Consider the following 16,027-nt stretch of genomic DNA (forward strand, 5'->3'; position numbering starts at 1 on the left):
GTGACTAATTTTTTCAGGTAGATCTCGAGTATTATTGAAAACAGAGCTAACCGGGTGCTGTCGGATCTATGTTTTTGGTATAAAGTTAAACTTAAAATTAGTCCCTCCAAGATGAAGGTGATGCTTTTTCAAATCCAAACTTTAACGACCACCACAAATTAATTTTTTTGATAACATTTACCCACTGTGAGTGAAACTACATATTTAGATGTGAGTATTGATCACAAACTCAGCTTCTTCCCTCATCTTCATACAAGTTCAAAAATTATGATGTTCTCAGGTTCTATCATTCGAATTTCTAGGCCTGAATGGGGGGTTCTATCAAGGAAAAAAACTCCATCTTTATTACCAGGCCGTTTTCCTCCCTATGGTAACTTATGCTGGGGCATGGTTCAAGAAAATGCTTCAATGAACTAATAAATATCTGACAAATCAGATGGGACACTTCTCCTTTGGGCTCCGCTACACCAAAGTTTCTTCCTGATGTTACGTTTTTTCTAAACAAAAGAGCAAGAACTTGGGTTTTCATTAAGTCTGGAGACATCCTTCTTGATCACCATGCCCGGTGATCAAGAAGGATGTGTTGATCATTATCTTAACCTACTTCCTTGGATAATTCTGTTGTCTGAATAGTTCCTATATCTCTCCTTCCCCCCCTTCCCCCTCTGGCTTGGGCCGCCAGGGAGGTTGTCCTCATTACAGGTATTGCACTCCCTCCCGTAGCTTGCTAATGAGACACTGTGTATTATGGAGTACTGGCCCACCTTCCCGTTGTAAAGGACGAATACTAAGAAGCTGCTTCTGGGTAGACAGGAGGACAGCACAACTACCATAACACTAATCACATGCCTGGTCTTTTCTACAGTGATCTGTACCTTCACGTGACACGTGAAGATACAGATCACCGATCTGTGACAGATCACTGATCTGTGACAGATCTGTGACACGAGGGGAGTTGAACAGACGTTCTAGGTGCCGCCCTTACAAAAAATACATACATAAATGCCCTTTCTGTACCCATTGTACTGCCTATATTGAAATCCTGAATCCCTTATGACTAAGTGATACCATGTCTCCAATATCCTTACAATGTCTGCATTAATGACTTAATCAGTACTTCAAATTTATTTACAATGTTCGTAGCATTAGCGTTCATGCACCTGTTCTTACTCCTAATTAGCCTATCACTGCCCTGTATCTAAAAATATCTTTACTGCTATGAAGTAAGTAATTTACTTGTTCCATGATGACCAACAGCAGCACTTGAAGTGCCCAGCACCTTGCTTTCCAGGCTATTGCATGTACTAACAGAAGCAGTGCAAGAATCACTTTCACCTCTGCCCTCGTGGGTAGTACAGTTGGTAGAATTGCCTTCCTTCCCACACTGGGTAGAAAAGACCTGAGTTCCAGTCCCGTCAATAATGTGAGGAATTTTTGAGCCTTTGTCACAACGTGTCTGAGTTATTCGGTTCCAGAAATTCGGGGTTTTCGTCCAGCAAACAGACCTCAGAACACAGTATACACGGAGCAATATGGCCTTATTCGCTGATGCTTCTAAAATCCTATCACAACAACCACCTCTGCTTCTATCAGTCAGTGTGTCCCTCCGCTATCTGGCACTTTTCCGATCCACCTAACACTGCCTTGGTAGCATCAGCAAATATCCTCGCACCCATTTACAATGTTCCTAGCACTAGTATTTAAGTTTATGCCATCCCTGTAAAAACAAGTCTCTCCTCTTAACAAGCACAGTCTTCTTAATCAAAACTGCGAGTAAAATCTTTTTACAATAACTTAATCCATTTAATCTTTATCTCGGCAGATGTATAATTCAAACCCGATCAATTTATAGAGGTTTTAATGAGAAAAAGATCTTTCTACAATAATTCAACAGCTTGGTAAGTTTGCCTCAATTTTTTTCTGTCTGCCGAACTACCGTTTTTATATTTACTGGCTTTTGCTTTTTTTTTTCTCTCAAAATTAGGAAGGAGCTTCCTTAGTTATTCGCAAATTCTAGCTCACCCCATCCAAGACAACAGATTCAAAACGTTGTCAGCAATACAATAAGATGAGAAACGAGTCGCAATTTAGCAGTTATCGTGATGACCTTGCCCGAGAACTTGAAACGCTTACCGGTTTATGGAACTGAAATTCACAAAAACGGTGTTAACAATAGTCAGGAAGTTACAAACACGATGCAGCCGATGGGGAATCCAAAGGGGATTTTAAGAAAGCGAGAGAAAAATCAGCCCTCCCTCGCATGAGTAGACTGTCATGAGTACGTGTTAACGACAAAAAAAAAAAAAACTTCGTGTAAGAACGTAAGAGACCTGCTTCCTTGCATGGACTCAATCCGGAAAAAGCAGGAAAGCTTTAAGAGACAAAAAAGATAAAAACTACCATTTATTTTCTACTTCTTGTGCACATCTTAATTGAAATGAAGGGAGGAATGCAAGCTGACGGTTGGATTTCCCTCAGATTCAATGCAAACTGAAGCAAGAAAAATTAAGGTAAATTTAAACGAGGAGCCCTTATCTCATTCACTGGGATTCAACTGGTTGCGCAGTCCAATGTACCACACCTGTATATTTACATTTCAAGAAACACACCAGCTCCACTATTTCGTGTTCGAGGAACTCCTTTTAATTCAGTGGTTCTCAACCTATTTTTTTCCCCCCTGTAGACCCTTTTTTAAACGTAACTGCGCTTCAACCTATTTCTATTAACTGATAATTAATCCCATTTCTTATTTTGCGCTATCGCAGATAAAATTAGGATTTTGCAAGCTGTAGATAATGATGTGCATGGCTAACATCTAAGGCTGACATCCAAACAATTCGGCATCCCTAAGAATACTCTGTTCACTATTCTGAAAGATCATGAAAAGATTGAAAGTTTACAGAAATTTACTGCACCGGGTAGAATTCGAGCACGAAAGGCTCTTGAAAAAATACTTTTGGAATGGCTAATGATAATGCGTGCAGAAAACGTTCCCATAGATCAGGCCTGGGCAAACTTTTGGGCTGTGAAGGGCCACAATAGGAATTCAAAAAGAAGGCGGACCGCACGTAAAATACTAATTTTAGATATATGTTATTTGTTATCATGAAGAAGAAATATAACATAAAAAAAATTATTCTCTAACAACCAAGAATTTAATGAGACGAATGGAACTGTTTAACATTTTTTTAATTTCGGGTGTTAATTTTATAGTTGAGATTCTTAAAACTGCTTGTAAATGTTCATTGGTGATGCTTTATCGTAAAGAATTTTTATTTAGATTCATGATGGAAAATGTTTGTTCACATATGTAGGTTGATCCAAAAATAACCAACATTTTCCGGGTAAAATCTTTAAGTTCGTCGAATTTGTCCGAATTAAGAGTATTGTGAAATTTACAGATTTCCTCACGACGGTGCAATTCTCTTAAATCGGTATCACACTGCAGATCTATAATCTGAAGCTGTAGTTCACTCGGTGCACTATCAATTTCTATTGAAAATGGGTCACACACTATTGCCAAACTTGTCTCAATTTTTCGGAAGTCGCCAAATCTTCGTGAAAAGTCGTCATTCAAAACGTTGATAATTTCACAATATTTTTCAAATTTATTTTCTGGAATCTACAGCAATTTCATGGTTGGAAAGTGGTCTACCTTGTTAATCAATAAATGTCGAAGGAACAACTGGAGTTTTAATTGAAATCCATTCAAACTTTTTTTACCATATCATGGGCGTATAAATTTTTCCCTTGTAACACGGTGTTGAAAGTATTTAAGTGTGTCACGATGTCCAGGGTAAACGCAAAATCACAAATCCAGTTATTATCAGTTAATTCGGGAAAGTCCATAATATTTTTCAGTTTTAAAAATAGAACAATGTCATCTTTAAGATCCCATACTCGCCGAAGAACTTTTCCTAAGCTAAGCCATCGAATTTGGCTATGATAAGGAATATCTGTGTACACGGATTCAATATCTTGAAGAAAATTAACGAATTGTCTGTATTTCAGGCCCCTCGATCGTATTAAATTTACTAGTTTAATAATACTAGATGTGACATGTTCAACTTTTAACACATTTTTACATAATACTTGTCGATGTATAATACAATGAATTGTAATTAAATTATAATCAGGATAATTTTTACAAATTTTATCCTGAATTTTCTTTAACGCTCCAACATTTTTACCTGTCAAACTTGGTGCTCCGTCAGGTGTTACGCTTACCATTTTGTTCCATTGTAAATTATATCTTGTTAAGCATTTTTCAACGTTTTCAAATATATCAGCTCCCCTTGTTTGGTCTTTAAGAGATTCCATTGAAAGAAGCTCTTCAATAATTTCAAAATTAGAGGTACATCCACGTATGAAAATTAATAACTGCGCGGTATTCTTTTGGTCGTTACTTTCGTCGAGAGCTATCGAGTACCATGTTATGGATTCTGATACTGATAATAATTGCTCATTCAGTTCTTCTTACTACGGTTCGCCGAGATAAAGTTATATTCTCAAATTTGTGTTTAATGTCAGGACATATAATTCCACAAGCTTCAGTCATACATTCTTTAATATAGCCTCCAAAAAGGCTTGTTGCTTTTTTTGCAATTATATGAGAAATAACAAAACTTGCCTTTACAGTAACTTTCTTGTTCCTTAGTTAGCCGCGTAAACACATTTTGTTGTCTAGATCAACTTTGAATCAATCCGGCGCCTCCGTAGCCAGGTGGGAAGGAGCAGCAGTGCGTAGCACACGCTTCTTGATTAGACCGGGATTAGAGCCCGTCACCACCAAATACGGAGGATGCGGAAAGGTCAGGGAATGACCACCGCATATTCCCGGAGCAATATGGCCTTAGTTGCTAATGCTCCTAAAAACCAAAATAACTAACTGAATCAATCCATCAGCAGTTTTCTTTCTCGCTTCCTGAGTTAAATTGGCACCATATTTTGAATGTTTAGTAGTGAAATGTCTTTTAATATTGTACTCTTTCAACACTGAGACACTCTCCCGGCAGATGAGACAAATAGTCTCCTTATTTATGTTAGCGAAAAAATATTTTGTGTTCCACGATGCTCTTGTTAAATTTTTCGTTTTTTATTCATTTTTAAAAGGGCGTAAATATTATTTTTATCGCTACTGGCACCAAGATGATAACCGAAGATAACGCAAAAAAACTAACTGCGGGATGACTGTCAGAGAAAACAGATCATCATAATTGGAAGCTGCTGTTCTCAAGTGGATATAGTGCGTTTAAATCAGAAACGACGCAAGAAGTTTATTTGCACAAGTTGTAAGTCCACAAATGAAAATGATAGAACAGAACAACTGAATAAAACAACTGAAGCGCCACAATGTATCATGGACACTAGTGACTCAGAAAATGAAGACCCCTCCCCACAGCCCGCTAGCAACCACACGGTAACGGAGCGTAACGGGAAACTAAATTACTCCTTAGCTCAAATCTTAGGCTGTGACACATGCCCAGAAGAATGTGAACACAAGAAAACAAGTGACGACCCCCAGGATATTTGTAACATTTTAGACCACACTATAGAAGCGAGCTGTATTGCATTTCAGACAGAAGATAAAAACGAAGCGAAGCACAACCAATTAGCCCACGACACACGGAGGCAGGAAGACTTACTAGAAGAACTCCTTCTCCCCATTTTCAAAACTCTCCAGGACATGCAAAAGGAAAATCACGAACTAAGAGAACAAAACATGAAACTAATTGCCAGTCAGAAAGTAATGGATAGGAAACTAGACACCATCCTAACACAGCTACAACATATTAACAGACGACATAATCAGACAGCTGAACACTTACGAGCTGGCCCTGCTACCTATCCTAAAGAAGCAAAGAAAGAGCATGATACTCGTCTCAGGACTACCCTCCCAGGCGAAATAAAAACAGTATTGCACGAAGCTGACCCCCGCAGAGAACAGATACGCCCCGAAATGGTGGAAAGTACTAAAAACTTCCCGAACAGAAGTCCAGACTGCAGGACAGAAAACAGAGCAGAGACAACTGTCGCTAGCACTGCGATACCCGCAAGCCAACCCTGCATAGATAAGAATCACTTCTTCAACATTGAGCTATATGCACCGAAACAACCTACCTACGCACAGAAGGTTACTCTCCCATCAAAATCAGCTGACCAAAGTTCTACTAAAAGAGAACGCCACCCGCTACTTACCAATCAGCAACATGATGCAACGCGACCAAACGGCGATCCTATGCATAAAATCCCTGTTTCCTCGCCGAGGTTACCCACAGGATATCGTCCTTGCCTTGCCGAAAAGTACAACATCACTTCGGTTCAAACGAGAGGGAAAATATTTGTGTCGCGAATCAACCCCAATATTACTCCTGGTGTCATCAGAGAAATGTGTGTTGAGGGAATTGGTATCGATGTTGAGGTACGTCAAGTACGAACTAGACACCCTGCCTACTCCTCCTTCACTATCTCCTGCCCCATTAATTGTGAAGCCGAACTACTGAACAGAAATATATGGCCCAGTGGCACCCTCGTTAAAAGATACAGAGAACAATCGACAAGGCCCACTACTAGTGCAGTGAACACCCTAGCAAAACAATAGCAATCAATGAACACCTCGCCAGTCTTCAAAGAAGATACAAAAGTCTCCATTTTCCTACAAAATGTTCGCAGCATATCCAATAAACTCCACACCTTGCAGAGTCTTCTAATAAATGCAGAACACTCATTTATCTGTCTGACAGAAACGTGGCTTCAAAATAATAAACAGCTGGACGCCCTGGTAGACAATTTAGGCTACAAGTGCATTGGTAGAGGGAGAGAGATCAAAAGGGGCGGAGGAGTAATGATGATATATAAAACCGACTTCCAGATTGTGCAAGAACAAAGCTCTAATTCAGATAACTTTGAAGCTGTTATCGCCACATTCTCCGGTGAGAACAGCAAGGTACAGCTTTGCCTCATCTACATGCCACCAGAACATACGAGAGAGATCAGAAATGAGTTCTTTACCTGGCTGGTATCAAACTTAGACGTAAATATTGAGACAATCATCTTAGGAGATCTGAATATGCCGTTACCGAGGAATAAAGATGCAAAAGCAGAGCTAGACGCCACAGTAGAAGCACTCGGAATGAAACAATTAACAACACCTGCGACAAGAGGATTACAACGCCTGGATTTAATTTATTTTAACGCGCAAGATGTTAACTTAATAGACAACTCCTTACAGTTTTCCTCCGACCACTCTGCGCTTTCAATGGAGGTTGCTCTTCGAAGACAGACTGCCGATCAGAACTGCGACACACATCAGGGTAATGAATCGAAGTTGATATTTTCCACAAAATATATTAAATCAGAGGTCATCTTGCAATGCTTAGCGCGATACAACTTTCAAAGTCTACATAAGATGTCCACTGAAGAAGCCACAGACGAGATTTCGCGGTTACTCTTGAATATCGCCCGTCTAGGAGCAGCGAAAATATTAAAGATCTCACACAGAGCGAATTCTTGGTTCACTCCAGAAGTTAAAGTTATGTTTAAAAAGAAGCAAAAGCTATACCGAAAGTGGAAAAGAACTGGACACCCGACTGATCGGACAACGTATAAATGCGAAAGGGCAAAGTTCATTCGACTGAAAAGACAAGCATACATTGAGGTTATTAAGGAACAATTAAATAAAGGAAAGAGAATAATTAGCAAGAAAAAGAACAAAAAAGAAATGACGGACCAGCTGTTTAGAGAGTGGACAGAAGTCACATTCGGAAAACCTTTGAATGAAAAGCAGAAAAATTGTGAGGAAAACATCCGCGAGATGCAGAAAATGATTGAAAAACTGACGGATCCCACTGGCACTAACAAAACTAGAGCTAGAAACATATTACGTGAAATTAATATCAGCAGGGAAAACTTAAAGGAAGCTATTAACTCGCTCCCCAATAAAGCAACGATCGGGCCGGACCAGTTCCCGCTATTCATGATAAAAATATGTAGTGCTTACATAATCGACCCGCTCCACCACCTCTTCCAAAGAATACTAACTGAGGGGGTTATCCCGAAAACATGGAAGAGATATTACGTAAAACCAGTTCCAAAAATAAACAATCCTAAAACCAGTAAAGATTTCAGGCCCATCGCAATCGGATGCTCTCTGCAAAAAGTTTTTGAGAAAGCAATCCTCAACACCGTCAATCAGCACTGCTTTGGGGACAGGCCAGAATACTTACATTCTGTACTTCCTCGAAGGTCGACTATAACAAATTTAATGGAGACTCTACTCCGAATACAGCTAGCTTTAAACAATAAACAACAGTTGGACATCGTTTTCCTGGATGTAGCAGCAGCCTTCGACAACGTCTCAATTCCAGCTATAACAGTAATCCTCAAGGAGTATTTCCTCATTTCAGGAAGCACTTTAAGCATTCTCACTAACACCCTTCATGAAAGACAAATTATCGCAATAAACGGGAAACAAACAGCAACTTACTGTATCTCTAGGGGAGTACCTCAAGGGGGCGTATTGTCCGCCACCTTCTTCGCAATAGCACTAGCCCCATTTTTAGCTCAAAACTGTGAGCAATTTATTACATATGCTGACGATTTGAAATTTTTTGTAATCTCCAAAGAACAAGAAACTGCACCCCACCTATCAGAGGAAGCAAACAAGGCAATCAGGAAACTAGAAGAATATTTGCACTACATTGGCTTGAAAGTTAATGAAAAGAAAACTGCCCAAATGACCTTCACCAATAAAAAGAAGAAAAATGAAATTACGATTTTCGTGAACAATACCAGAGTCCAAAAATCTCCCGCACATGTTGACCTTGGCTTTAAGTGGGATGAAGGATTAAACTTCATACCTCACTTCGAATACATTAGGAAAAAGACATACGCAGCACTCTGGAGCACCAGACAAGAACTCACCGGTCTCCGAAGCCCTCATCTCATGATCCAATACATCCTTAAATGCGTTACACCGATTCCGTTGTACGCATCGACTATCTGGTCATCGGCCCCCGAAAACAACATCAAGGCCTTCTTAGGAGTAGAATACTGGCTCCTCAGATGGCTAAACAAGATCGCCGGGAAACCGTTTACCATCTCAAGAGCAGTCTTGTCTGCCAATCTGGACATCACACCCTGGAAGTATATCATCACAACCAGAAACATCTTAACTCTGGCAAAGCTACTAACGGAGAGAACAGATGCGCCGAAAGTGGGAAACGTGATCACTCGCCCTCGGATGACACGACCGAGAATAAACAGAGAAGAACCAAGTCTCAAGTGCCAACTGACTCAATTGGACTCTCTGGGGAGATTTTTCCCAGCAAATACTGTGAATTATTTTAATAATTTAAATATAGATGCAGAGAAACTATGTACAGACAATATGTATAGGACAGAAATATTTGGTAATGTGTACCGGCAGGTACAAATATAATAAGAAGACTAATTTAATAATTTATATAATAATATTTAGCATTTAACAACCATTCGCAATTAATCCATTAACACATATTCTGTGTTTTGTCATCTCCAAATTTTGTAAATAAGTTCATGTAAATATGCTTGTAAATACTGATATAATGTAACCACACCCTCTAGCCACGTGCCGTCCATGGGTGTCTCGTAAGAGAAATAAACAGATAATAATAATAAGATTGGAACTGCGGCCGGTTAGCAGTCCTATCCTATTACTCCGCCACCGCAGCAAAGCCGTTCTCCTCATCACCAGTTGTCTGTTACCGTAGTTTCGCGCGGTTAGTTTATAATCGCAAAGCAAATTATACCGTTGTAAAAGCGCCCGTTGGCTCGCTCCGGTTCGCGCACAATTTCATATTCTATCTCAATTTGAACAAAAGAGAGATGATAAAACAATTTACAAGTCGAGAAATTCTATAACGTATTACATATACAAATTTATTTTTCAAAAAGGCATCGCAAAGGCCATAAAATAAGTAAACTTTTTTCGAAAATACGATTAAAGCTCGCGGGCCGCACAAAAATGTGCGGCGACCCGCGGGTCATAGTTTGCCCGGGCCTGCCATAGATGGTAATCTTTAAAAAGCTATGGCTGAATCGTTTGCGCATCGACTGGATATTGAAGAATTTAAAGTTTAAATGGATGGTTTCAGAAATTCAAGACTCGTCATGACCTGTCTTTCAAAAAAATTGTGGCAAAAATGCAGCCATGGACATCGACGCTAGAAACGAATGGAAATCGACATCTTGTGTTTCAGCATGGGATAAAGTTGATGAAAAAGTGATCAACTGCATTAAACAAGCTGAATTTTACAGCCTTGAATGATGATAATGTGTGAAGTTTCGCATGCTTCTTCCTCTATTAATTGCGAAGAACAGTCTGATAATAGGGAATAAATATCTGAGCGTGTGCGTCATCACCTAAACTAACAGGAAAACTTAAACTTCAAAGATTACGCAAAAGTGGATGCGGACATTGAATATTTCAGGATATGCACAAATGAAGAGGAACTCATTGCAAATGTAACGGAATCTTCTGAAATTTGTAGTGATGAAGATAAGGAACCTGCTGTGGTTGAACAAGAAGTTTCAGTGAAAGATGCTCATCAAGGATTAAAACTTATACGTCGATTTTTTGAAGCGCGGTCTATCTGCTATCGCGCACCTTCTATAATTCTATTTTAAAACATGTTCTCCCATTGAAACAGCGTGTTCTGTCAGATTATTCTGAAGTATTAAACAATTCTCTTGTTAGGTGTCGTTTTGTAAATTTCACTACATAGGTAGCCTACAAATCTTAATTTTCTTGTTTAATACTGTAGTACATATTATAAATAAGATTATATTACTGTATATTGCGTTAAATTTTCAAGCTTTTACTTGTTTTGTCTGATTTAACAACCGTTTTTTTCATCCCCTTAATATTTATTTTTTTATATATTTTCGATCTATTTATTTTTATTTCTGATAGCAATAATATCCTGTATTTTATTATTATTAATACAATATGAATTCATACTTTCACCCTAACAAACGAGTGTCTGGAATGTCAAGGATTAGTATACTGGAAAGTGGAGCGGGACAATCCCTAATGAGTTTAGGATCCTTTATCTCAGAATGTTGTTTCTGCCAGCCTTGGAGTCATATATATATAAGTATATATATATTTTTTTTTTCGAATAAGTTTGCATATTTCTCCAATTTTATGAAATTTGGATAGGCTCGATTTTTTTAAAAGCCATATTTAAAATTAGAAGTTTGCTGTTGCGTGCGAAAAGTAGAGACCAAAAGAAATACAAATTTCCGTTTACTGCGAATAAGAAGAAATATTCTTTCATAGGTAAATACGATTTGTTAATAGTTCCAAAATTTTACAGAATTCGCAACTTGTTGCTCGCTCAGCAATGTGAAGGTATCCTGAAATACCTGTCGCTCGTCAATGTGCACGTACCTCTTGCCTTGCCAAGCCTAGCTGAACCTTTGAGTTTCTTGAACCCAAAGGAGAAACTGTGTTGGATAGTGTCCTTTAATCATCTCGTTCCTGTTTTTGTGACACTAATGTCTGGAGTTTCATATAGTTGGTTCTCCAGCACATAATTCCAAAAATTACAACACCAATTCGTTGGACCAATCCATGCCTGGCAGCAAGTCAACTCTTCCCATTCACAGTTAAAAACAAAACTGAAACGAAGGCAAACCTGTTGGAACACGTCAAGCCAGTATGAAGTATGTTCAGGGGCTGGCTCCTGGGATTTCTCCCATCTGCGCGAATGTTCTACGTATCGATGACAGTGCCCTGTCAGAGCCAGAGATTTAGAAGTGTGTTGGTCATGAGTAGTGTTATATGTTGTGCCCATATTACGTTCTTAGCGTTTTTTTCACCAACCTTTCATGGAGTAAAATAAAATTAAAATAAAATAAAACAAAACAAATCTTGATAACTATATTTACAATAACCTGTATTTACAAAATTAATATACGTATTACAATATTAAAGTATTAAAACACAAGATTAAAATGCATTAAAATATACTAAGTTAAAAGCGATAAAATCCCGTAGCTTTCAAAGGCTCCAGCCTTCTTCTTCAGCAGTACTCTATTATTCAGTACACCTTTAAATATCAGCAGGGTAATGGTAGGCATCACATGTTTCCATTCTCACGTGTTCCGCTCTCTTGCATTGTGGAACCGGAAGTGGCTCGAACGGAAGTCGTACAGAACCGTTCATCCTTTTTTAGGATAATAGTCTCTAAAAGGGGGTGAATCCGTACACCCCTATCCCTATTAATGTTGGTTGTAGAGCTGATCCGCAAACTCTCGAGCCACTTACGGTCCCAGAACCTATGCGCCCGATCGGTGATAGTGGCATCGTCTGGGGAGATCTGGTGCTGCTTCTCCCAAAAATGTTCGGCCACGGCGGACTTGTCATATTCCGCATTTCTTATTGCTTTTTTGTGTTCCCCCAGACGATCTTTGAGACGACGTTTTGTCTCTCCTACATAACATTCCCCACAATCCGGGCATCTAATATTATATACGACCCCACTAGCATCCTCTTTTTGAATGGGGTCCTTAACTTGAGACACAACTGTGCGCAGTCTTCGTCCCGGAAGCTGCACACAGCGTGTCTGATATTTTCTTAATACTCTAGTTATATAATCCGTCAAGCCCGGATAATAGGGAATGTATGCAGTAGATACTGGTATAAAAGATTCATCTCTCCTCTGATTTTCATTAATAAATTTATCTATAATCCTCTGGGGGTAACCACATTTAGTAAGATCCGCCGTGACACGTTCATACTCTGCTTTCCTATCATCGGAGTTACTGCAATGTGATTTCGCTCTATTAATTAGCGTTCTTATCACACTGTTCCTATGATGGCTGGTCAGGGCTGAATTATAATGCGTATATTGCCCTTTACACATCGTTTTTCTAAAGACTTTTGTCTTTAACTGCTGGTCTTCCCTACAGACCAACACATCCAGGAACGGCAGAACTCCTCCATCTTCAACTTCCGATGTAAATTGTATGAATTGGGAGAAGCCATTTAAGATATTCAACACATGATCTTCACTCCCCTTCCGAACAAATGTAAACGTATCATCCACATACCTTTTCCAGGGGCGCATAGGGAGAACACTAGCATTAAATATTCTGGTCTCGAGCTCCTCCATAGCTAGATTTGCTATAATTGCGCTAATGGGGGAGCCCATAGCTGTACCATTAACCTGCTTATATATAATGTTATCAAAAACCATAGTGTTACTTGAGAGGCACAATTCTATACCCTTCCTAATATCTTCTGGATTAAGTTGCGTCCTAGTATTTAGGGTAGTATCCCTCTGTAAAACTATGTTTGCACACCACACTCCATGGTCAATAGGAATACAAGTGAATAACGATTTTACATCAAATGATATCATAATTTCATCCTCTTCTATACGCTGGCTCCTAATAAAGTGCACAAATTCTTTACTATCCTTGATACTATATTCAGAGAATCCTACTAGTGGAGACAATAGTTTGGCTAGGAAACCCGAAAGTGCATACGTCGGACTACCTATAAATGAGACTATGGGTCTGAGTGGCACGTCTACTTTGTGGATTTTGGGTAAGCCATAAAACCTTGGCATTTGGCTACCTGTAGCATGTAGTGTCCAATATTGTTCTTTAGAAATCTTATTAGATTTAAGCCAACTCTGCAACATTCCGTTCACTTGTCGCTCCAAACTAAGAAGTGGACTCTTCTGGATAACCTTATAGGTTGTCTGATCTTCTAATAAGCTCAACGCTTTATTCTTACATACTTCTTTATTAAGAACCACCGTTGCTTTGCCTTTATCCGCGGGTAAAATTATAATACTATCATCTTGTTTAAGGTTTCTTAGTGCTAGTTTTTGTTTCACATTAAGATTGGAAGGAGCACTCTTAGCTTGACTAAGGATGGCTGCTATTTTCACTCGAGCTTCATTAGCTATATCTACGGGAAGTTTATTTATGGCCCTTTCCACACCCATTGCAATTTCTGCAACGGGTATTCTGGGCGGTACCATGGCAAATTTTGGTCCTAGATTTAGGACCTCCAACTGCTCTTTAGTTAGTTGTTTATTACTCATATTAATTACAAAATCCTTAGTAATATTATCATTATTGCCTCTCACCTTACTTTGTTCTTTAAGCCTGTCAAACTTCCCTATTTGTCTCCGTCTATAGCTATCAGAAATATGCTTTACTTTAGCTGTCACTACACTAATCACACCTGATAGGTGCATCGGTGTCAATATATCCCTTATTCCTTCAAAGCACTGTCTTTTTTCTTTCCTAATATTATGTAAGTCCCTATGTAATTTTCCAATCCATATATTTAAGATCTTCTTATGATACCATCTGGCGACGTTAAATAATCGCTCATCCTCAAAAGGTAGCTTTGTTAGAAAGCCTCGCGGTATAAGTTTGTGTGTCTTACATCGGTGTGCAAACCTCAAATGTTGTTCCTGTTTAGCCTCCTTGACACTATGTCTCTGAAACTCCCTGATGCACTGCATAATTGGATGGCCGTAACATCGAAATAGCTCCTCAAATAGGCCTCTGAGGTTGGGTATATTCATATTACGTTCTTATCGTTTTTTCACCAACCTTTCATGGAGTAAAATAAAATTAAAATAAAATAAAACAAAACAAATCTTGATAACTATATTTACAATAACCTGTATTTACAAAATTAATATACGTATTAAAGTATTAAAACACAAGATTAAAATGCATTAAAATATACTAAGTTAAAAGCGATAAAATCCCGTAGCTTTCAAAGGCTCCAGCCTTCTTCTTCAGCAGTACTCTATTATTCAGTACACCTTTAAATATCAGCAGGGTAATGGTAGGCATCACATGTTTCCATTCTCACGTGTTCCGCTCTCTTGCATTGTGGAACCGGAAGTGGCTCGAACGGAAGTCGTACGGAACCGTTCATCCTTTTTTAGGATAATAGTCTCTAAAAGGGGGTGAATCCGTACACCCCTATCCCTATTAATGTTGGTTGTAGAGCTGATCCGCAAACTCTCGAACCACTTACGGTCCCAGAACCTATGCGCCCGATCGGTGATAGTGGCATTACATAGGGACTTACATAATATTAGGAAAGAAAAAAGACAGTGCTTTGAAGGAATAAGGGATATATTGACACCGATGCACCTATCAGGTGTGATTAGTGTAGTGACAGCTAAAGTAAAGCATATTTCTGATAGCTATAGACGGAGACAAATAGGGAAGTTTGACAGGCTTAAAGAACAAAGTAAGGTGAGAGGCAATAATGATAATATTACTAAGGATTTTGTAATTAATATGAGTAATAAACAACTAACTAAAGAGCAGTTGGAGGTCCTAAATCTAGGACCAAAATTTGCCATGGTACCGCCCAGAATACCCGTTGCAGAAATTGCAATGGGTGTGGAAAGGGCCATAAATAAACTTCCCGTAGATATAGCTAATGAAGCTCGAGTGAAAATAGCAGCCATCCTTAGTCAAGCTAAGAGTGCTCCTTCCAATCTTAATGTGAAACAAAAACTAGCACTAAGAAACCTTAAACAAGATGATAGTATTATAATTTTACCCGCGGATAAAGGCAAAGCAACGGTGGTTCTTAATAAAGAAGTATGTAAGAATAAAGCGTTGAGCTTATTAGAAGATCAGACAACCTATAAGGTTATCCAGAAGAGTCCACTTCTTAGTTTGGAGCGACAAGTGAACGGAATGTTGCAGAGTTGGCTTAAATCTAATAAGATTTCTAAAGAACAATATTGGACACTACATGCTACAGGTAGCCAAATGCCAAGGTTTTATGGCTTACCCAAAATCCACAAAGTAGACGTGCCACTCAGACCCATAGTCTCATTTATAGGTAGTCCGACGTATGCACTTTCGGGTTTCCTAGCCAAACTATTGTCTCCACTAGTAGGACTCTCTGAATATAGTATCAAGGATAGTAAAGAATTTGTGCACTTTATTAGGAGCCAGCGTATAGAAGAGGATGAAATTATGATATCAT

The 16,027-nt window shown here is 38.9% G+C and overlaps 1 protein-coding gene across 1 annotated transcript; it reads right to left on the minus strand.

The window, feature by feature from the left end:
- Nucleotides 1–2,815: 2,815 nt before the first annotated feature.
- LOC150087262 (uncharacterized) lies at nt 2,816–14,528 on the minus strand. The gene is made up of 2 exons (XM_090372426.1): nt 13,239–14,528; nt 2,816–2,869 (listed from the first exon to the last, which is right to left on the minus strand). Exons 1-2 carry the CDS (start codon nt 14,526–14,528, stop codon nt 2,816–2,818), a joined length of 1,344 nt encoding a protein of 447 aa, XP_090228552.1.
- Between the last annotated feature and the right edge of the window lie 1,499 nt (nt 14,529–16,027).

The sequence above is a fragment of the Mastigoproctus giganteus genome, chromosome 4 (assembly GCF_048544385.1).
Source record: "Mastigoproctus giganteus isolate SK-2022 chromosome 4, ASM4854438v1, whole genome shotgun sequence".
NCBI classification, from domain to species: domain Eukaryota; kingdom Metazoa; phylum Arthropoda; class Arachnida; order Uropygi; family Thelyphonidae; genus Mastigoproctus; species Mastigoproctus giganteus.

Excerpts from the sequence above, each read along its gene's own strand:
- LOC150087262 (XM_090372426.1), bottom strand. The coding sequence starts at position 14,528 with ATGCAGTGCATCAGGGAGTTTCAGAGACATAGTGTCAAGGAGGCTAAA. Across the intron at positions 2,870-13,238 it reads GCCTCTCAAGTAACACTATG|AATAGTGAACAGAGTATTCT; the intron begins GTTTTTGATAAC and ends ATGATCTTTCAG.